This window comes from Schistocerca piceifrons, chromosome 2 (assembly GCF_021461385.2).
Source record: "Schistocerca piceifrons isolate TAMUIC-IGC-003096 chromosome 2, iqSchPice1.1, whole genome shotgun sequence".
NCBI classification, from domain to species: domain Eukaryota; kingdom Metazoa; phylum Arthropoda; class Insecta; order Orthoptera; family Acrididae; genus Schistocerca; species Schistocerca piceifrons.
The window spans coordinates 1033121361-1033144845 of record NC_060139.1 but is presented as its reverse complement, the minus strand read 5'-3'; the positions used below and the strand labels follow the sequence as shown (position 1 = coordinate 1033144845).

At 41.4% G+C, this 23485-nt stretch overlaps 1 protein-coding gene across 1 annotated transcript in view; it reads left to right on the top strand.

The window, feature by feature from the left end:
- The window catches only part of LOC124777924 (dehydrogenase/reductase SDR family member 11-like), a 70026-nt gene that overhangs the window by 31761 nt on the left and 14780 nt on the right, over nucleotides 1-23485 (top strand). The window contains exons 3-4 of the mRNA XM_047253476.1: nucleotides 6572-6701; nucleotides 9774-9903. Coding sequence (XP_047109432.1) covers nucleotides 6572-6701; nucleotides 9774-9903 — 260 coding nt within the window. The remainder of the gene's footprint in view (nucleotides 1-6571; nucleotides 6702-9773; nucleotides 9904-23485) is intronic.

Sequence of the window (23485 nt, the reverse complement as noted above, 5' to 3'; positions counted from 1 at the left end):
CCGGCGCACTTATGTCTCAGCCTATGGCGCTCAAACTCATCCCTGTGCCCTTTGACCAAGTTTAACTTTTATGATCCGATTGTATGACTGCCAGCATTTGCTGGTGAGAGGACCAATTAGCCCCACTGCTTTAGAGCAATATGCTCTACATTCTAGCTCAGTGCTTTGTAGTGAGGATTAGGGTGTGAGTATTTGCCATAACAAATTATTCCACTTATGTGAGTTCTGCTAATCGCTGTAGCGAGACGCTGATTTAAAAAAAGGGCGCGGTAAGGTACTTTTGCAGTATAAAATAATGACATTGTAGCATACTCTGCCAAACAGCAGGAAACGTTAGTTGAGGATGCCCTGTGCTCTCAGGGAATTTGTTCTGAATAATTTATGAAAAACATGACATTATTATCAGACTGTTAACCCTGGAACAGGCGCGCTTATGTATGAAGTGCGCCAACCAAAAAAACCTTGTGTTGTATCATTCCATTATTGCTTTACAATTGGAAGCCAATTTCTGTCTCTTCACAATTGCTTCAGCTAATGCAGTGATAAGCACTCCGCCTTCAGGCCACGAGTGGCCAACCGGGCCAATCCCACCGCCGTGTCATCCTCAGTAGAGGACGTGGATAGGAGGGGTGTGGGGTCAGCACACCGCTCTCCCGGTCGTTATGATGGTATTCTTGACCGAAGCCGCTACTATTCGGTCGAGTAGCTCCTCAATTGGCATCACGAGGCTAAGTCCACCCCGAAAAATGGCAACAGAGCATGGCGGATGGATGGTCATCCATCCAAGTGCCAGCCAGGCCCAACAGAGCTTAACTTCGGTGATCTCACGGGAACCGGTGTATTCACTGCGGCAAGGCCGTTGCCTAATGCAGTGATAAGCAGTGTTCTTATTCATCCAAGTCAGTTGCACTAATATAAAATAAACACCATGCCAGGTCAGACAAAATTTAGAATCCACAGAAGAAAATAACCCAGATTGTGAGGTAACAGCACAACCTCTTAATGAAGTAGCTGCCTACAAGGTAATTAGTAATGGAATAAGTATTTGGGGTGGATCTGATGCAACTTGTAACACTCCGGTTTAATCTAGTGACTTATCCCGCTCGATCAGGATCTGATAGCAGCCCAAATAGATAATAATTAATGTGACCATGTACCTAATGGGGCTGGCAATCGGATTGGACTGCTACGGAGTTGTTACATTCCATTTTGTCCTTCTCGAATGCTGCAATAATGAATGTCTGGTGCCAAGAAGAACAGCAACACAGCTTCATTAATCAACAACCTATATTTATCACCAAAAACACAACGTTAGGAGACAGCCACTGCCTTCGTCGTACAGAATTAATAATGGCTAATCACAGCACAGGCCTCTTCGTTATTTATGATCGTCACACGTAATTTCAATCACTGTAATCCAACACTGCAATCCAACACTGCAATCCAGATGATGCCGGCGCGGTAGACGCGTAATTACAAATATCGGCACAGAAATCTCAATGATCACGCTATTAATTATACTTTTACACTTTCCCGTATATTTCTAACACAAAGGGGTTAAACCGCGGCGATGGCCACCCCCTTTGTCGGTACGGCCTTGCATTACGGCCACTGGCCGCCCCACGGCCTGGCCCGCAGCCTGGGTCCCACACTACTACTATCTCAACACTCGCTCTCGCTCTCGCCACCCGACGCACACTATCGATTGTTTGTCCTGTCGACCTGCGCTGTCGCAAAACTTATAGTAAGGGCCTACGGACCCCTTACAAACTGCACTGTTTAATGCTCCGTGTGGGTCATTACTGTGTGGTAACAGTGCGGCGACAGAGTGATGCAATGGAAGATTCTTTTATTGCTGTGTGATTAAACATAAATTCTGTTTGATTAAACAGTGATTTAACTCTTCTAAGTTAATTTTACCGTTGTTTAACTAAACTAAGATTAAACTGTGATTCTGCTCAAACATGCTTACCTTGGTATCTTACAGACAGCTTTTCCTTATATGTGTGTGCAAAGTACGCAGTGTGCCCGCTCATAGGCGCCAGATCGGGGCCTAAGGTGATGCATGCAGCAAACACAGCATTTTATGTGTTTGCACAACTGCCTACCTGATGAAGGTAAAGCATCTGTATATGCTACAGTGCTAGCTGAGCAGTGTATCATTTTGTCACATTTCAGGCTATAACATGCCAAGACAATGAGTAAATACATCACCGAATAAGTTGATGTTTAGAGACCAAATTACATGCATTTGCATGTTGCATATGCATTTGCATATTTGGCTCCTTTTCACCGGTTATTGCATATTTTAACTAAAATCTAGCGACGATGCATATTTTCGAGCTATGTTTACAATATTTTAAAAATTTAGACGAGCTGTCTCTACTCCGATCTAGTTCGGATGTCTCACAGATTGACCGCGACCTAGAGCTGCGTGCAATCGCTAGCCGAGAGACCGCTGCCTGGTGAAATCATCATAGACGAGAAACAGGAACAGGCAGATAGACAAGGTTCCTGGGCTCGCGCCCCCTGTCAATCCCCTCCGCCCTCCTACCGAACGCGTCGGCAAAAATTAAATTAAAATACGTAAGGTTTTAGTCGCACGTCCATTGTTTCAATTCAGCTTTCTATTTACTTGTACACAGTTGAAAGTGTTTACGACTTGTAGAATGTAACGTGTTGTGCGCCATGCCGCCTGAAGAAAACGTCATTTCGTGGATAGCTGGCCACCCTGGAACATTTGCGTATGACGGAATTGTTTTATATTATCGAGTTTGCGAGAAAAACGCTTCGTGGGAAAAAATGTTGCAAATAGACCAGCATGTCTACACAAGTCTTCATATCGCAGGAATGCAGAAGAAAGGACCACAACAACTTCTGACAACAGCGAGTTGCAGTAGCAGGGATTTGTCAGAAGGTATCCAAAAAGTCGGTTTAACATGGATCGATGTGAAACATTCATTGCAAGTAATATTCCTCTTCATAAACTTACAAACCCTATCCTCAAAGGCTTCCTGCGTAAATATCGCTTGAATTAAAATATACCAGATTTATTAACATTGCGTAAAAATTACATATCGACAATCTACGTAAATGTTCTGGAAGAAATACGCAGTGAACTCAAGGACAGTATTATCTGGATTTCAGTTGACAAAACGACAGACACTTGAGCCGTTACGTCGCAAATTTAATTGTTGGTGCTTTAAAAGAAGAGAATTCTTCTTCCTAGCTAGCGGCGTGCAAAGAACTTGAAAAAGTATATCATTCTACGATCGCCGGATTCGTGAATGAGAGTATTAGAAAATATTTCCAGAATGTTCTGGAGGTGAAAGGGCGTTTGAGTTTATTTCAGATCGTGCTCTCTATATGATCAAAGCAGGAAAAGCCCTCCGAGTATTTTATCCCAATTTGGTTCATGTTCTTTGCTCATGGAATACATCGCCTTGCTGAAGAAGTACTTTCCACGTTTGTGAATGTAAATAAATTGATTTCGTCCACAAAGAAACTGTTTCTAAAGGCTCCTGCCCGCATCAAGACCGACAAAGAAAAACTACCAAATGTGCTTTTACCTGCCAAACCAGTGGTAACACCTTGGGGTACGTGGGTCGAAGCTGTATTGTTTTACAATGAACATTTCGAGGCCATTAGAGGGGTAGTAAACGACTTCGATAGTGCACAGGCTTTGGCAGTTTTCCAGTGCATGGAAGCTTTTAATGATTCCGGTATTAAAAAAGACATTGCTGTGATTACCACTCATTTTCGCATATACCTGCAAGTATTAAAAAGCTTGAAACTCAAGATCTGGCGCTGAATGAATCTATTCAGTTAATGAATGAAGTTGTTCTAGTGAACGACTCATTGCCGGAGGTATTCCCAAAAAATTTAAACAGATGTTTGAAAACATTTTAAACAATAACCCAGGCTTTGAAGTCATGTGCCATATTGAACATACGGGGAAATTTGTATGAGTCACAGTTGAGAGCATCAAGATGGGAAAATTGTGTATGGTTCAGCACATCACTATCATAAAGGCTTTCCTCGAATAAATAATACTAAAATGACGATGGGACCACGTAAATTTCATTTTTGACTGGAAGCAGCAGCAAATTTCAGGATGTGAATTTTCGATTTGTCTCGTAAAGCAGGGGTTTTATTTAGTTTCAAATATATAACGTTACCAGTACGAGGTTATGTTAAAGCTATCATGTGTTCGTTGTATATCGTAAACTTGATAAGAGTAGGAGATCTTGAATTATTGTCGATATTAAACTGTCTGTTGCAGCTGTATTTCTGTCCTATAAATAAGAGTATCGTTTAATGAAAATCAGAGTACGAGACTTGTTAAAATTGCTATCAGTGGATATATGTGAGAAGATAATTAATAAATGCAGATGTAAGATGAACAGAGGGTATGCAGGCATGATGTTATAAAATGAGTACATAACGACTAAAAAGAATGAGTGATCTCACGAATGCAGTGAAGAACCATAAATGTGAGTGAAGAGCAAAGGAGAATGATGCAATTTTATTGGAGTCTTGTGGCAACGTGAGGAAGTCTCTGTGTACAACATAGTTATGGATATCTGGATTTTTAAAATTATTTTAATTGTCCTTAGCTGATGGAAAGATTTGCATTCTAGTTAAAGGGTTTTTTTTTGTTTTCACCAAATGAGGGTCTAGAGTGCGAGATGAAGTTTGAGTTAGATAACTAATATCCACACAAAAGAATACATCAGGATCGATGTGCGAAGAGAGTGTAGTGTTGTAGTGTCGTATCAAATGAGTTCAACGTCAGGTGTAGGTGTGGGCACAAATATAACGTTGTTGGGGACATTTTCTTATAGTTTTGTTTGAGAGCGTAAGATGCAGTGATTAGTTATTGTAAGCAAGTTTTTGGCTTCCTTGGTTAAAGAGGACGATTATAAAACCAAGCGAGGTGGCGCAGTGGTTAGCACACTGGACTTACATTCGGGAGGACCACAGATCAATCCCGCGTCCGGCCATCCTGATTTAGGTTTCCCGCGATTTCCCTACATCGCTCCAGGCAAATGCCGTGATGGTTCCTTTGAAAGGGCACGATCGACTTCGTTGCCCGTCCTTCCCTAAACCGATGAGACCGATGACCTCGCAGTTTGGTCTCTTCCCGCAAAACAACCCAACCAACAATTATAAATTAAGATCTTTATAGTATGCTAAACTAGCTTATGGACGAACAACTGTCAATACAAAAACCTAATGATTACAATGAATAGTAACTGGAAAAGAAGAGCATCTATATAACTATTGTATTTTTTGTTTAAGCAGTCAAGATAATTCATAAGAATAGCAGTCTACAAAAGGAAGGACGGAACAAGATCACGTTCTGCATACACAAGGATAAATATGGGCAAATAAAAAAAAACGAGATGAAAGGGGAAAGAAGCAGTAATCGCAACAGGCAATGTGGTACATTATTTAAACATCTGTTGTCCGATATCTCGAATTAGAAGAAAATTTGTCTTTCTTTTGTTGCGCATTGTAACAAATTCTGTTTTAGTTATGTTCAGACAGTGGTGCATGCCAAAGATCACAAAATCGATTACTCAAATCTCTCACCAACTGAAAACGTCTGGTCAATTGTGGCCGAGCAACTGGCTCATCACAATACGCCAGACACTCCTCTTGAGGAACTGTGGTATCTTGTTGAAGCTGCATGGGCAGCTGTACCTGTACACGCCATCCAAGCTCTGTTTGACTCAATGCCCAGGCTTATGAAGGCCGTTATTACGGCCAGAAGTGGTTGTTCTGGGTACTGATGTCAGAGGATCTATGCACCCAAATTGCGTGAAAATGTAATCACATGTCAGTTCTAGTATAATATATTTGTCCAATGAATACCCGTTTATCATCTGCATTTCTTCTTGGTGTAGCAATTTTAATGGCCAGTAGTGTATTATTGTACATCCGTGTCAACCAATCAAATAATAAAGGCTTGCTTCTTCTCACTTTTTTATATGTAAATCAAATTAATAATTCAACGAATCTTGTTCAGATCCTTCCAACATTTCTTGGATCGGTAAGAGAATAATAGCAGTATTTTTAAGGTCAGGTCACCTTCTCATTGTCTGTCTTACTAACAGCTAAAAGGGCCGGTTAAGTCCTTTTATATGTTTGTCTCTTTCAAATATGACTTTTTCTTGTGTTGAGTGACACCAGCATGAAGGATATACCATATCCCTTATAAGTCATCATCATCAAAATTACTGAACACGAATCGTTCGTGCCGGTAAAGGGAGAAGTCGCAGGTGCTTGTGCAAGAGATGAATCGGATAATCACTCGCAATGCGTGTTAATTGATTTCACGCACACAGCAACATCTCCCGGAAGACTATTCCTGCTCTCCCCCACTCCCTCGGTCTCGCCATCACCAGAGCTACCAACATCCGCTTAGCTCCTGATCCCACGTTACCGTCGTTGGGCCTGAAAATTTTCACCGAGGCTTCTGCGACCCTCAACTGTAAATAAGTTAGCATGTTGTTGTTTTCAAAATTTTTTGACACGGTTTCCATGTCAGTAATTACACTGCCAACAGCTGCTCCAACATCGGACTGGAAACTGATGCTAGATGTGAACTTGCTGGGGCTAAGCATCTGTACCAGGGAGGCCGTGCAGGACATGTTCAAGAGAGGTGTCGACGACGGCTTCATTGTGCACATTTGTAGGTAAGAGAGCGCCGATGTTTACACGACTGTCGAAAAATAACTCTACTTCTTTTTTTGAGTCATCAGTCATATAATTATGTTTAATGTGTCCTTGGTGTTTTAACATTTGTACTATCATCCCGTTCGTTCTTCTTGTCGATTTTACGGAGACCTTGCTCATTCCTTATCATTCTACCTAACTTTCAAAATACTTCTTCTGTACCAGCTACTCAAACGCTTCGATTCTCTTCTTTTCCCGTTTTCCCACAGTCGATGATTCATTATCATACAAGACGGCGCTCCAGACGTGCAGTCTCAGACATTTCTTCATGTTGAGGCCTATATTTGATACTAGATACTAGCAGAAATGGTCGGGATGTCTACTTTGACTGTGCCTGTCTGAGTCCTCCATGCTCCTTTCTTCGTTCTCTATGCGTTTTTTGTGGCCACAGGGTGGCAGAATTCCCTACCTCCGGACTCTACACCGTGGTCTCCAATTTTGATGGTAAGGTTCTTACTGACCTCACTTCTGATAGTCCTCATTAGGCCTACTTTTCTCTTCCTTCAGATTACTCTCAGTCCATATTCTGCACTCATTAGAAGATTCATTTCATCGTATATATACTGAAATTCTTCTACACTTTGACTGGGGATAGCAATGTCATAATCGAATGTTATAACTGACATCCTCCAACCCTAGTTTTTAATCCCTCTCTAGAACGTTTCTTTTATATGCGTCATTGGTTCTTCGATGCATAGACTCAATAGTAGGGGCGAAAGACTGCCTCCTTGTCTTATTCCCTTACTAATCTGAGCACTTCATTCTTGAACTTCCAATCTTATTTTCCCTCTTTTGGCTCTTGTAGATGTTGGATACCATCCGGCTTTCATTATAGCTTATTCCTATTTTTCTCATGTTTTAGGACCTTATTCCAATTTTTCCCATATTTTAGAACATCTTGTACCATTTTACATTGTCGTACCCACTTTCAAAGTCGACAGTTCGTATGTAGATATATTTTTCTTTAGTTTTACTTCCGTGAACAATTTCAACGTCAGAACTGACTCTCTGGTGCCTTTACCTGTCCAAAAGCTACACTAATCGTCATCTATTAGATCATCAGTTTACTTTTCCATTTTTCTGAACATAATTCGTTCAGCAGCTTCGATGCATGAGCCGTTAAGCTGATTGTGTGACGGTTTTCGCACTTATCTGCTCTTGCTATCTTCGGGATTGTGTTGATGATATTATTTCGGAGGCTGGAATGCCTCCAAGGTCATAGATACCACATATCAACTTGAATAGTCGCTTAGTTGCCACCTTCACCTATGCTTTGAGAAATTCCGATGGAATTTTATCGATCTCTTCTACCTAATATATATATAGCGAGAAAATTATTACGACGACTTTACATCTCGTTGCAACAGCGACTCAGTATTAAAAAAAGTTATTAATAAAGTTCACAGTTGCATGGCCGCATCCGGCCTTATAATGTGTTAAAACTTGCAAAACATCAAAATAATTATGAAAAAACAGATTGTGGTTGCTCAGCCATAAGAATATTATGTAACAATCTGGGACACTCATGCTGCCTTCACAGTACATGTATCTATTGAGAATTTGTAGTAATGGCAAAAATTGCATATCAGCTTAGTAACTCATCTATAATTATTCATACAGATGACTGATTATAAATGTAGTTCATTATGAAGATTTCTGATGTCGGCTTTCATATGGCATATCATATGAATACATTGCTCAAATGGCTCATATGTTATAATTTTTTAAGCTATTGTACCTAAAATAATTATATCTTTTAAAATGTTGGGTCTAGAATTATGCTTTAAGTTGCAGCGGCCTCGACTCAATGACGTGACTTTTATGGTATGTTTAAGTTTTTCTGTAGCACGTCTGTATAGTACGTAACGTAATTTTAGTAGAAATCTAATATTGACACTCTCATTTCAACCATCTGTATCCACCATAGACCTGCCTCCACTTGCAGGAGAGCTAGCCTGCTCCTGCATCCCATAGCAACCCATATCCTGTCACTCAGCCACCAGCGCTACCCGAACGCTTGTCTCTGCCCGCTTGCCTCGACTGGCTGGCAATATTTCGGCCAGCTATCGATTGAACTCCATTGGCACTTCCCCTGCGAGCCAGACTGCCCTTAACATCACAACACGTCAATAGCTCTCCTCCAGCGAAAGCAGTATTTCCTACCAAGAAATCACCAATCCAATCACATACTTCACTTGATACTCCATAAATTCATACTTTCGTTAGTTAGTGTTTCTGTGGTACTGAGTAAAATGCTTTCTGGAAGTCAAGAAATACTACTTTTATCCCTTGGCTTTCAGGATATCATGTGAGAAAAACGAGACAGGACTCAGTGTTCAAATGTAATGAAATATAGTAAGACTCTACAAGAGATGGATGTGTAGAATTCTGGACGGTAGTTTTGTGGACCACTTCTCTTACCTTTCCTGTAGGCTGGTCAGACATTTGCTTTCTGTGAATTACTCTACACAGTTTTTCATTTGAGGGACCTACAGTATACAACAGTTAACAGGGGCTAATTCGTCTGCATATTACGTGTAGAATCTGATAGACATTCCAAAACTCCCTGAAGTCAAATGTTCAGTTTTACTGATATCAGTTGCTCCTCACTGCCAGTGACACTAATATTCATTTCACTCATATTCGCAGTTGAGTAAGAATTAAACTGGGCTAGTGTTCTTGGAATGTCTTCAGTAAATGAAAATGTGAAAACGTTCAGCTTTTCTGCTTATTTCTTGCTATCCTCAATTTCGGCTACTTCGACACCCATGAGTGTCTTGAGACTAGCTTTGGCGGCACTGACAGCCTCTAAATACGACAAAAATTTATTGGGCTTTGTAAGAAGTTTTTCGTTAAGATTCTGCTACCTGTACCGACTGAAGGCGTCACGCTTTGTCCCTTTGAGAGCAAGGCCTGCCATTCAGGATCCCTATCTATAGGACTTTGCCTGGCTTTACACCTGTTGTGTTACGTGATTCGTCTGAATTTTTTGTTTTGACTGTTACAAAGGTATATGCCTCTCTGTTTGCTAGTATCGCCGGTCACGTGCCAATACATGACGCTGAGTACTCCATGTACTATGCCAGCAAGGTAGCTGTGAAGACGCTGCTTGAAGGACTAAGAAAGGACTTGGTTGCTAGGAAGAGCAATATACGAGTTGGAGTAAGTACACTTCACTGATTCATATTATAAATACTGTAGCTTAAAAGAAGTATATGAATTAATGTCTTTTGCCCTATTCGCCGTCACAGCAGTTAATTAACAGGAGTAGAAAAAAAGTCGACGTCAGGTAACCGCTATCGCCCTTTAGCACCATTTAATGATTTGCAATTTCTTAATAGATATAATGGAATGCTCCCTTTCTCTATGTGCTCAAAGAACGGTCTTTTTATCGTTTTGTAAATATGTCTACAGCTGGTGTGAAAACAGAATTATGATGTTTATAGAGAAAAAAGAAGCTAAAAGTTCTCCTTGGTACTTCGAAACATTAAAATAATTATACAGCTCTCGGCTAGCAAAAAGCTTTGGGAATGGGGTAACTGACAGGAAGCCCTATAAACCCATTCCATTTCAGAATATAGTGCATCCATCAATGTGGTACCACTAGAATTGTCTATAAATACGTTCCATTTCAGAAAATAGAACATCTCCAACAGTAGCATCAGTACACTAATATACCACTGAATGAAATTTATGGAATTTATTGATACCTAATTTTGTTCACAAACGTTTTTTATGTCGATTTTTGTGGCACGAAATCACCCTATTACACTAAAATTTTTACGTGCAGTCCTCTGCTTTTAGAAATGAAATGGCATTTTGATTTGCTCTGGTTGGTAGTAAAATTGTAAGTGAATTATCGTTTTCTAATATTAAATAACAGACTTATTCCAAAACTCACGAATTGATCGGTTGTGTATTATTGTGTTGTTCAAATGACAGTTTAACTCTGTATACTGGTTTTTAGACTAATAATAATGAGAAAAGGATAGTAATACTCAGTATGATATTTTAAAAGCACTTTCTCTTGTGTGTACTTTACACTGGACAATACGGCTTGACATATTGTTTAAGAGACATTTGATTTCTATGAGCAATCTTTATTTTTCTCACAAAGCTGGTATGAATATTGCAAATGAAAGAAAAGGAACCATGCTTAAACTGAACAGTATATAATAACCTTCTGGCGAAAGGTACTAAGTGCCCAAAACAGGTAAAAAATTAAATTTACTTTACCTTGTTTCCAATGTCATGAGATACATTTATGTATTTACACGCATGTAAAACCGAACTTTTGCAATATATATATATATATATATATATATATATATATATATATATATATATATATATATATATATATTTGTGTGTGTGTGTTTGTGTTGGGGCTCAACGTCAAGGCTATCAGCGCCATTTTTTCAATATAAATGGCATATATATGTCAACAGTTCTTTTATGACTCCTGAAAGCATTCTACTTCTGAATCATTTAGAACACTCATTTACGATTATGCACTATTATTTCATATATTTCTAGGTCTTCTTTGGAGACTGCAGATAATCTTTTTGTAAAATACTACCCATTGATCTTTATGTAACACATTTTTATATGCTTCTTTTCCCTTCTATGTTCAACATATGCCAGAAAAGAATTTGGACCAGTAAAACTTTGGTTTTGACACACCTGACAACTCTTACCTATTTATCTTACCTTCCCTTATTTTCCATTGTACAATTTCTTTGCAAGCTTTGTTATTCTATTTTACTGCTTTTTAATTTTACTTTTGAATATTTTAGAAACTTTGTGATCTGAATGATTATTTTCCTACTCTTTTTAGCTCCTTATTCAGTAAGGCGGTAACATATTTTCTATTAATTCTGTATATCCTTACTAGAAGGAGTTTACTGTGATACAGAAACAGTCATTTATGAAATGAATTTATTTCTCAATTATGATCTATGGTTAACTTTCACAACATCCTTGAATGATCTGGAATAAGTCACTATACAGGTCATTAACTTATTTTGTATCTGAAAATGGCTAAATGCTGTAATTTACAGATGAGTTCACACAATGAGAAGAGGTTTTATAAATATGTAATATTTTTGCTCTAAATTAGCTACAAGTTTCTAAACAAAAATCCTTATGTGGAATAGAAAAATATTTAGTGTACTTCATAATTTAACTGTGCAGTATGGTATGTACATAGAATCACTGCCTAAATGATCGAAGCTTTCAGCTCAGAAAATGATGGTAGTACTACTACCACTCTCAGTTTTAATGAAGAGTACTGAAGGCAATTTTTCCTCTTATAAGTGTAATTTTTCTTCTCATACTGTAATAATGGACAACATTTTCTTTTCTGGACTCTAATGCATTACTTACATCAAATACTGTTAAATGAAATATGTACTCTGATGGTTGTTAAATAGTTGTCTGCAAGTTGATCATAGGCGAGAACAATTTACTATTTTCACAGCATCCATCTGCAGAATGGAAACCTTAAAAAAACGTGAATTAGCCCATAATATAATTCATTATCACACTGATGAATGAAAACAGAAAAATATATTAACTTACTGATTGTGCCATTGTTAGTTTTAGAGAAAGCTGTATTGGATCTGAGTTGCTAAAGTAGCTCGACAACACATTTTTTTCTCAAATTTAAATGCTCAGTTTTAAAGTTTAAGATTTATTTATTAACTCTTGTCCACCCTTTAAGTTTATCATAAATGTTGTGCTCTTTAATTAAGAGAGCTGTCGATTATGATAACCCTATCACTGAACTGTTCACAGTAGCACTCTCTGTGTCCACCTTCGTATTCATAACGAACCCCACTCCCATTATAACATTCTCTGCTGCTGTTGATACTAATCTATGCTCATCTGACCAGAATCCTTGTCTTCTTTCCATTTCACTTCACTGAGCTCCACTATATCAGAACTGAGCCTTTGCATTTCTCTCTTCAGATTTTGTAGCTTCCTTATCACGTTCAAACCTCTGACATTCCACGCCCCAACTCGTAGAATGTTATATCCTTTCTTTTGCTACTCAATATTTTTCTCGTGGTCACCTCACCCTTGGCAGTCCCCTCCCAGAGATCCGAAAGGGAGCTAGTCCGGAATATTTAGCCAGTGTAGAGATCATCATGACACTTTTTCAGTTACAGGTCACTGTGGTGTGCGTACTGTAAGACCTTCGGTACACACACCATCAGATTATTTGGCTTGCTGCTCTAGTGAAGTAGGCGAGTGTCAGTAATATGTCTCGTGGCCTTATCGTGGCGTGTTTATCTTCTGCCGTTAGGTCAGACAATACAAATGCCACTTGCACGCTTAGAGTAGCAGATTGACGGTGACCAACTTTAAACAGAACTTGATTAATTTTCACGCACATTTATTAAAATAATACAAATCATAAACCTTACTTAACTTGATTCTGGATGCTGTTTACAAATGACAATCTGAAGTTCCATTGGTCTCGGTACGTTAATCTTATTCTCACATGTCTCTGATACTTGACAAAGTGTCTATACATTTCTCTTCATGGCTATGTACAGGAATATGATAATCTTATTAGGCGCAGACTGAAACTTGACTATAGACTAATGCAAACTCATGCGGACTGACTAATCAGAGGTCTGTACACTCGTTATAATACCTCAAGCGTTCACGTATCACTGCGTGAGTGTGATCCGTGAGGAGAAAAGGTTCTATGTTAGCAGCAATCTCATTGGCTGTGTGACATATTAATACACAGATCGGCGGAAGCAGAATTTGGTCCGTCTCTAAGACAGCGCCATCTCGTAGTGCGGAGACGGACGAGCGCTGCGCCTGCACTGTTGTGCTTAGCGGGGCGCGCTGTAGTGGGAAAGTTGTGTACACTCTGACTAAGCGGAACTATGCACACAACAGTCACATATCTTGTGGATACGCATTATACACCTTCTGCATCCTCACGCCGCAGATCATTGCTGATTCTTTCGCCTTTAGAGGCAGTTTTCCCTCCCTAAAGGCAATAGAGTACTTTGAACATGTGGCCGCTCCTCCACCCTCTTTGACAAGGCCGTTGGATGAAAGGGGTTGACTTCTTATGCAGGAAGTCTTCGGCCACCAATGTTAATAATTATTCAAAACTTAAGAGATGATGGGTTTCGAACAGAGAACCGAAGTCATTATGATTACTAATTAAATACACTACCCATAGCCCACCAGAAATTCGCGCGAACGATTGAACGATAGAAGAATGTCATGTAGCAAATTTAATGTATCTGCATGATTCATGCCGGCCGGAGTGGCCGAGCGGTTCTAGGCGCTTCAGTCTGGAACCGCGTGACCGCTACGGTCGCAGGTTCGAATCCTGCCTCGGGCATGGATGTGTTGATGTCCTTAGGTTAGTTAGGTTTAAGTAGTTCTAAGTTCTAGGGGACTGATGGCCTCAGATGTTAAGTTCCATAGCGCTCAGAGCCAAGCCATTTTTGCATGATTCACTTCAACTTGAGATTTTATTTTCAGATGTTTTACTACAAATTTATACCCATTCGTTTCATTTAAATTTTGTTGGTTCCATAACATTTTAAACACATACGCCACAGTAATATATAATTAGCAATAATTTAAATGTTTCTGATAAAAGTTAGCGAACTTATAGTATTATAACACAACTGAAACACGAATAATTTGTGCGGTACTACTATGTTTTTGAGAGGCTGGATTGATTTGAGGTGATATATCCGAATTTAAAGGATTTATTCACGAAATAAGATTTCCTCTTGAACATAAAAAGCCTAATTTTTCTGTGGTATTAGCGTTGTCTAAACTGCGACTTATATTGTTTATGAGGAAATGCTGCTTAGGACAAGTTGTCGTATGTAGCGGGCTAGCGAGCAGCTGTAAAACAATAATTCACCTCCTTGATGCAGATGAATTGCACTCTAAAAGCTACGCTGCAGCAAGATAAAAATAAGCTTCCGACGTTGGCACTCTGCAAACAAGACAACGAGCGTACCTAAGTACAAAGGACTGTGCTCGTCATTCAAGCGAATATCGCGCACTTCATATGCGTGGCAGACCAGAACAATAAAACGCAGCAATTCTCTTTTGGAATAAAGCTTTACTCCATCCTCACAGTAAGTTTGAATTCATAGGGGAGGACGTGACAGGTTGCGAAGAATTTTCTACGATAAAATGTGATGAAGATCGTTGTCATACGTCGCCTCGACGGAGAGTGTTCGTCAGAGAGTAACACAGGGAAGTATGATAGGACCGTGGTGTACGGTAAGGTGTGGAATTTGAGTGACTGTTGGAGGATACAAGATGACTTAGACAACATTTACAGTTGGTGTCATGAATGGCAGTTTGCTATAAATGTAGCGAAATGGAAGTTAATGCAGATGACGACAAAGCAATCCTGTAATGTTCGAATGCAGCGCTAGTAGAATGACGCTTGACGCAGTCCTGGCCATTAGATATCTAGGAATAACGTTGCAGAGCGATATGTAACATAATGAGCACGTTAAGGACTGTAGTAAGGAAGGCGAATGATCGAATTCGATTTACTGGGAGAATTTTAGAAAACCGTGGTTCATTTGTATAAGGAGCCCACGTGTAGATCGCTAATGCGATCCATTCTTGAGTACTGTTCCGAGTGTTTGGAATCCCCTCCAGGTCGGTAACCCTGCTGTTATCTTCGGGTCAATATGATACGAAAAGAAATTTGTTCTTCCATAGCTTTTTAATATTTGAATTTCCGGCCGGAGTGGCCGAGGGGATAAAGGCGCTACAGTCTGGAACTGCACGACCGCTACGGTCGCAGGTTCGAATCCCGCCTCGGGCATGGATGTGTGTGATGTCCTTAGGTTAGTTAGGTTTAAGTAGTTCTAAGTTCTAGGGGACTTATGACCACAGCAGTTGAGTCCCATAGTGCTCAGAGCCATTTGAATATTTGAATCGTATCATTCCAGACTCGATGACTTTGTTTTCTAAACATTCTAAATACCTTAATTAAAAAATTACTTTTCTCTCCCTTGCTTGTTACGCTTGTGTTCTTTGCGTCAGTATGGTTCGCGTGGCTTAAGCATTCACATTCACAGAATATACAAGTATCATAGTCAAGTTTTATTTCCACATGCCTGATGTATATGTACAAGAGGTTTTCATGACAAGAAAATATCTTCTTCCCTGGTGTTGAAATGTGGAAGGTTACTTAACAATACAAGTCCCTGATTGACTTCAAATTATTATAGCACACTCTCCTAACAGTTATATTTTATCAACCGTTGTGTGAAGACGCAGTTCATGTGTTTATCGCAGTAATTTCTGTATGGTTATCATGTTAAGGGGGGTAGGATGTCAAATGGGCTGACTTGGAGCAGGAGAGTCACCACAGGACATTTTAATTTCTACTGTCTATACTTTTACAAATAAATTTATAAAACTTTGTCACCATGACCAGGAAAGATTGAGGACTCACACTCATCGCAATGGAAGTTCAAAAACGTAGCAAAATACCTTTTTTTTACATGTGAAATTTCATCATTTTTCACTTATTACTGGCTGCATTTGTTCCTATAGGTACAATTTTATTCCTAAGTAAGAGAGATTCTTCGATGAGTTTTTCATTGCATACAAACAGTAGTTACAGGTGTATGAAACTCTAGAATTTTCGAAATCTATTTAAAAACTGTGGAAAAAAATTGAGATAATTAACTATAAAACTTGAATTTTTTCTAAACATGAAGTTTAAAATGTAACAATTCATTCATTTTTTCATAAATTAAATAACTTCTAGAGTTTCATACACCTGTAACTAAGGTTTCTATGCTGTGCAAAAGTCATCGAAGAATCTCTCTTACTTAGGAAGAAAAGTGTACCTATAGCAACAAATGCAGCCAGTAGTAAGTGAAAAATAATGAAATCTCACATGTAAAAAAAAATGTGTTTTGTTACGTTTTTGAGCTTCCACTGCTATGAGTACGAATCCTGAATCCTTCCTGGTCATGCTGTTAAAGTTTTATGAATTTATTTGTAAAAGTATAGGCAGTGGAACTTAAAATGTCCTGTGGTGCCTCTCCTGCTCCAAGTCGGCCCGTTTGACATCCTACCCCCCTTAAAACGATTCTTTCCGATGGAAGCATTAGTAGATGTTTCTGACAGGTGAGGATACTATTTCTGAAGCAGAAAATCACAACAGTGATGACAACATTCATCCTTCACCTGATTCAGAAGACATTTCAAGAAAGTAATACCTCAAATAACAATGTGCAAGCTGTTCAGCTGTTTCAGTCTAAAGACAAAAAATAAAATCACGTGGAACTTACAATCCTTTCTGCAGACTGGAGGAACATGTAGTGTAAACATTATAAAGCGGACTCTTTGTCCAATAAGTTACTCTATCCTCAGAGTAAGTGATATAAAGTCATCTCTTCAATCTATGATGAACGATAATATAAGTATTGTGATGGAAACGGCTAACATTGAGGGTCGAAGAGTTTATGGGTATAGCTGGCAAGCATTAGACAAAATTACACTTGAAGCCTATACTGTCCTGTTATTACTGCCTGGTGTGTATAAATCATATGGTAAAGCAACAAAGAGGATGTGGGGTCCAGAAACAGAAAGAGCCATCTTTCCTATCGTACTGCCGCTGAAACGGTTCCGTTACCACTGACGTGTGTTACGTTTCGATGACAAATCTGATCGAAGAGCACGAAAAGTAAATGACAAACTGGCACTTATAAGAGGTCTTCGGGGTACGTGGGTGGAAATACACTCGAAACTGTATAATCCTGGCACAAATTTAATTGTGGAGGACCAGCTTGCGTCTTTCCGACGATGTTGTTCATTCACACAGTATTATTATAACCAGGAATAACTCCACAAATGTATCATCGTTCTATAGTTTATTAACACCACACTGATACAAGTAATTCTGTCACCAAGCGTCCAGTGGTAGGTGAACGTGTGCTCCCTGCCGCCGTTGGATAAGCAGCTGCAGCAGCAAGTCGTATACTCCTAGCTCACTCATTTGTTACATAGTTTAATTCTTAATTTATTTGCGTGTTTCTGGTACTTGAATTGTCTAATTCATAAATTTCGGGCGTATTATAGTATTTGAGAGTTGTAGCATCGCGTTTTAGTACCTGAATAGTGTAAAATCGCGTAGTCTCCTTCCGCCGCCGAGCAGTGTGTCAGCAGTGCGCAAGTAGCAGCATTACTGCATTTACTAGGCAATCTTGTATTTTAATGACCGTTTAAATTTTGTGTCGATTTGTTTGCGCTCTCTGTAGATTAGTTCAGACGTTCTTTGCACAACAGTTTTTAGCATGGATAGGGACTGCAACTCCTGTGTTCGGATGCAGGCTGAGTTGGCATCCCTTCGCTCCCAGCTTCAGGCAGTGTTGGCTTCGGTCACACAGCTTGAGGCTGTTGCCAATGGGCATCACTGTGGGGGTCCGGATGGGGGTTTGTCGGGGACGGCCAGTTCGTCCCACGTATCCCCCGATCGGACTACGACTGTGGTTGCCCGGGATACTGCCCGCATTGAGGCTGATCCCTCACCTGTGGTAGAGTGGGAGGTCGTCTCAAGGTGTGGCAGGGGGCGAAAGACGTTCCGGAGGGCTGAACGGAAGGCCTCTCCAGTTTGTCTGACGAACCGGTTTCAGGCTCTGTCTCAGGCTGATACTGTTCTTCGGCCTGACATGGCTGCTTGCCCTGTTCCAGAGGTTGCCCCTCAGTCTGCAAGATCTGGGCAGTTGCAGAGGGTGGGCTTACTGGTAGTTGGGAGCTCCAACGTTAGGCGCGTAATGGGGCCCCTTAGGGATATGGCAGCAAGAGAGGGGAAGAAAACCAATGTGCACTCCGTGTGCATAGCGGGGGGAGTCATTCCAGATGTGGAAAGGGTCCTTCCGGATGCCATGAAGGGTACAGGGTGCACCCATCTGCAGGTGGTCGCTCATGTCGGCACCAATGATGTGTGTCGCTATGGATCCGAGGAAATCCTCTCTGGCTTCCGGCGGCTATCTGATTTGGTGAATGCCAGTCTCGCTAGCGAGATGAAAGCAGAGCTCACCATCTGCAGCATCGTCGACAGGACTGACTGCGGACCTTTGGTACAGAGCCGAGTGGAGGGTCTGAATCAGAGGCTGAGACGGTTCTGCGACCGTGTGGGCTGCAGCTTTCTCGACTTGCGCCATAGGGTGGTGGGGTTTTGGGTTCCGCTGGATAGGTCAGGAGTCCACTACACGCGCCCGCATCTCGTGGTCGTGCGGTAGCGTTCTCGCTTCCCACGCCCGGGTTCCCGGGTTCGATTCCCGGCGGGGTCAGGGATTTTCTCTGCCTCGTGATGGCTGGGTGTTGTGTGCTGTCCTTAGGTTAGTTAGGTTTAAGTAGTTCTAAGTTCTAGGGGACTGATGACCATAGATGTTAAGTCCCATAGTGTTCAGAGCCATTTGAACCATCCACTACACGCAACAAGCGGCTACACGGGTAGCAGGGGGTGTGTGGCGTGGGCTGGGCGATTTTTTAAGTTAGATGGCCTTGGGCAAGTACAGAAAGGGCAACAGCCTCAACGGGTGCAGGGCAAAGTCAGGACATGCGGGGACCAAGCAGCAATCTGTATTGTAATTGTAAACTGTCGAAGCTGCGTTGGTAAAGTACCAGAACTTCAAGCGCTGATAGAAAGCACCGAAGCTGAAATCGTTATAGGTACGGAAAACTGGCTGAAGCCAGAGATAAATTCTGCCGAAATTTTTACAAAGGTACAGACGGTGTTTAGAAAGGATAGATTGCATGCAGCCGGTGGTGGAGTGTTCGTCGCTGTTAGTAGTAATTTATCTTGTAGTGAAGTAGAAGTGGATAGTTCCTGTGAATTATTATGGGTGGAGGTTACACTTAACAACCGAGCTAGGTTAATAATTGGCTCCATTTACCGACCTCCCGACTCAGCAGCATTAGTGGCAGAACAACTGAGAGAAAATTTGGAATACATTTCACATAAATTTTCTCAGCATGTTATAGTCTTAGGTGGAGATTTCAATTTACCAGATATATACTGGGACACTCAGATGTTTAGGACGGGTGGTAGGGACAGAGCATCGAGTGACATTATACTGAGTGCACTATCCGAAAATTACCTCGAGCAATTAAACAGAGAGCCGACTCGTGGAGATAACATCTTGGACCTACTGATAACAAACAGACCCGACCTTTTCGACTCTGTATGTGCAGAACAGGGAATCAGTGATCATAAGGCCGTTGCAGCATCCCTGAATATGGAAGTTAATAGGAATATAAAAAAAGGGACGAAGGTTTATCTGTTTAGCAAGAGTAATAGAAGGCAGATTTCAGACTACCTATAAGATCAAAACGAAAATTTCTGTTCCGACACTGACAATGTTGAGTGTTTATGGAAAAAGTTTAAGGCAATCGTAAAATGTGTTTTAGACAGGTACGTGCCGAGTAAAACTGTGAGGGACGAGAAAAACCCACCGTGGTACAACAACAAAGCTAGGAAACTACTGCGAAAGCAAAGAGAGCTTCACTCCAAGTTTAAACGCAGCCAAAACCTCTCAGACAAACAGAAGCTAAACGATGTCAAAGTTAGCGTAAGGAGGGCTGTGCGTGAAGCGTTCAGTGAATTCGAAAGTAAAATTCTATGTACCGACTTGACAGAAAATCCTAGGAAGTTCTGGTCTTACGTTAAATCAGTAAGTGGCTTGAAACAGCATATCCAGACTCTCCGGGATGATGAAGGCATTGAAACAGAGGATGACACGCGTAAAGCTGAAATACTAAACACCTTTTTCCAAAGCTGTTTCACAGAGCAAGACCCCACTGCAGTTCCTTCTCTAAATCCTCGCACAAACGAAAAAATGGCTGACATCGAAATAAGTGTCCAAGGAATAGAAAAGCAACTGGAATCACTCAACAGAGGAAAGTCCACTGGACCTGACGGGATACCAATTCGATTCTACACAGAGTACGCGAAAGAACTTGCCCCCTTCTAACAGCCGTGTACCGCAAGTCTCTAGAGGAACGGAAGGTTCCAAATGATTGGAAAACAGCACAGGTAGTCCCAGTCTTCAAGAAGGGTCGTCGAGCAGATGCGCAAAACTATAGACCTATATCTCTGACGTCGATCTGTTGTAGAATTTTAGAACATGTTTTTTGCTCGAGTATCATGTCGTTTTTGGAAACCCAGAATCTACTATGTAGGAATCAACATGGATTCCGGAAACAGCGATCGTGTGAGACCCAACTCGCTTTATTCGTTCATGAGACCCAGAAAATATTAGATACGGGCTCCCAGGTAGATGCTATTTTTCTTGACTTCCGGAAGGCGTTCGATACAGTTCCGCACTGTCGCCTGATAAACAACGTAAGAGCCTACGGAATATCAGACCAGCTGTGTGGCTGGATTGAAGAGTTTTTAGCAAACAGAACACAGCATGTTGTTATCAATGGAGAGACGTCTACAGACGTTAAAGTAACCTCTGGCGTGCTACAGGGGAGTGTTGTGGGACCATTGCTTTTCACAATATATATAAATGACCTAGTAGATAGTGTCGGAAGTTCCATGCGGCTTTTCGCGGATGATGCTGTAGTATACAGAGAAGTTGCAGCATTAGAAAATTGTAGCGAAATGCAGGAAGATCTGCAGCGGATAGGCACTTGGTGCAGGGAGTGGCAACTGACCCTTAACATAGACAAATGTAATGTATTGCGAATACATAGAAAGGAGGATCCTTTATTGTATGATTATATGATAGCGGAACAAACACTGGTAGCAGTTACTTCTGTAAAATATCTGGGAGTATTCGTGCGGAACGATTTGAAGTGGAATGATCATACAAAATTAATTGTTGGTAAGCCGGGTACCAGGTTGAGATTCATTGGGAGAGAGAAAATGTAGTCCATCAACAAAGGAGGTGGCTTACAAAACACTCGTTCGACCTATACTTGAGAATTGCTCATCAGTGTGGGATCCGTACCAGATCGGGTTGACGGAGGAGATAGAGAAGATCCAAAGAAGAGCGGCACGTTTCGTCACAGGGTTATTTGGTAACCGTGATAGTGTTACGGAGATGTTTAACAAACTCAAGTAGCAGACCCTGCAAGAGAGGCGCTCTGCATCGCGGTGTAGCTTGCTCGCCAGGTTTCGAGAGGGTGCGTTTCTGGATGAGGTATCGAATATATTGCTTCCCCCTACTTATTCCTCCCGAGGAGATCACGAATGTAAAATTAGAGAGATTAGAGCGCGCACGGAGGCTTTCAGACAGTCGTTCTTCCCGCGAACCATACGCGACTGGAACAGGAAAGGGAGGTAATGACAGTGGCACGTAAAGTGCCCTCCGCCACACACTGTTGTGTGGCTTGCGGAGTATAAATGTAGATGTAGATGTAGAACGCTTTACTAAAATGATATAAATGGATGGCGTTGTACAAATTTCCAGGAAGTGCAAGTGAAATGTGGAATTCCGGTGGAAACCACAAGTCCGTTGACATACCAAGGCAGTAATCGGTGAAGTCCAGGGTGCAGCATGGCACACAGATTCTAAGTCCATAGCGCAGCCAAGTCGCCATTGAGCAGTAGGTAAACAGTCCACGAGACGAAGCAGTACACTGCAAGAGTAGCACTTCCGAGCTATGCAGTGGAACATAGCACGATGAGAAGTGGCTTGTAGACTCGGTGGCAGCGTCAAATAAGGCTCCATAGTTAATGAAACCGGTGGCTGGGGTCGCTGTATATTCTGGGAGGCCAATCGCTGTGTGGTCTGGGTGGCGAATAGCTGTGGATTGGAGCGCGCGCGCGTGAACGCGGCCTGTGATGCTAACAGGTGGCCGCGCATGGAGAAATGCGGCCAACGATGGGTTTCTCGGCCCAACGTAATGGAGCGCCCCTTTGCCCCTTTGCCCGCCCCTTTGCCCCTTTGCCCCTTTGCCTGGTGAGGAGCAACTGGCTTGTCGGAAAACTTCCCAATCCGGAAGCTGCACCCCGAAGACTTTCCGGCCCCACGGCTGGACAATGGTTCCTGGAATCCATGCTGCTTGCCGCCCATATGCTTTCGGCCACACTATAGCCCCGGCGTGGAACTTGGAAGTGGGCAGCGGTTGAGCTCAAGGAGGACCAGGGGCTGCCGTCCGTACAGAAGTTCCGCTGGACTTTCGTCTCCGATAGGTGTGGATCTGTAACAGCTGATAAAAGAAGTTAGTGAGGCATCAGTGGAGTGATCCTGCAGGTATTTCTTCGTCTGTGTTTTGAACGTGCGGACAATCCTCTCGGTTTCTCCATTTAGCCTGCTGATGGAAGGGTGACGTTCTGACGTGCTGAAAGCCATGCTGGGCACAGTGTAATCCCTGACACAGTACTCGTTAAAGCCTGTGCTATGGTAAGTGAGCGGGATTCACCTTATGAGAAAGGATTTTCGTATAGTTATCGACCGCGTGTACCTGAATGGTGGCAAATCCGACTTACATCCACTCTGTAATAACAATGATCCGTCAAGTAAGTTCGAAATGCAATTACACGTCAGGATGGATCAAAAGCAACCCAGAAGATGCTACCAATGAGCTAATAATACGGTCGCCAGCCTAATTAGGCATTAACTGAGTTTCTTCCCTATACAAGTTAGTATATATTCATGCAAAACAACGAGTTGTAACACTGCATAATATAAAAGGAGTGCTAGTTCTGCAAGGTTCGCAGGAGAGCTTCTGTAAGGTTCGGAAGGTAGGAGACGAGGTA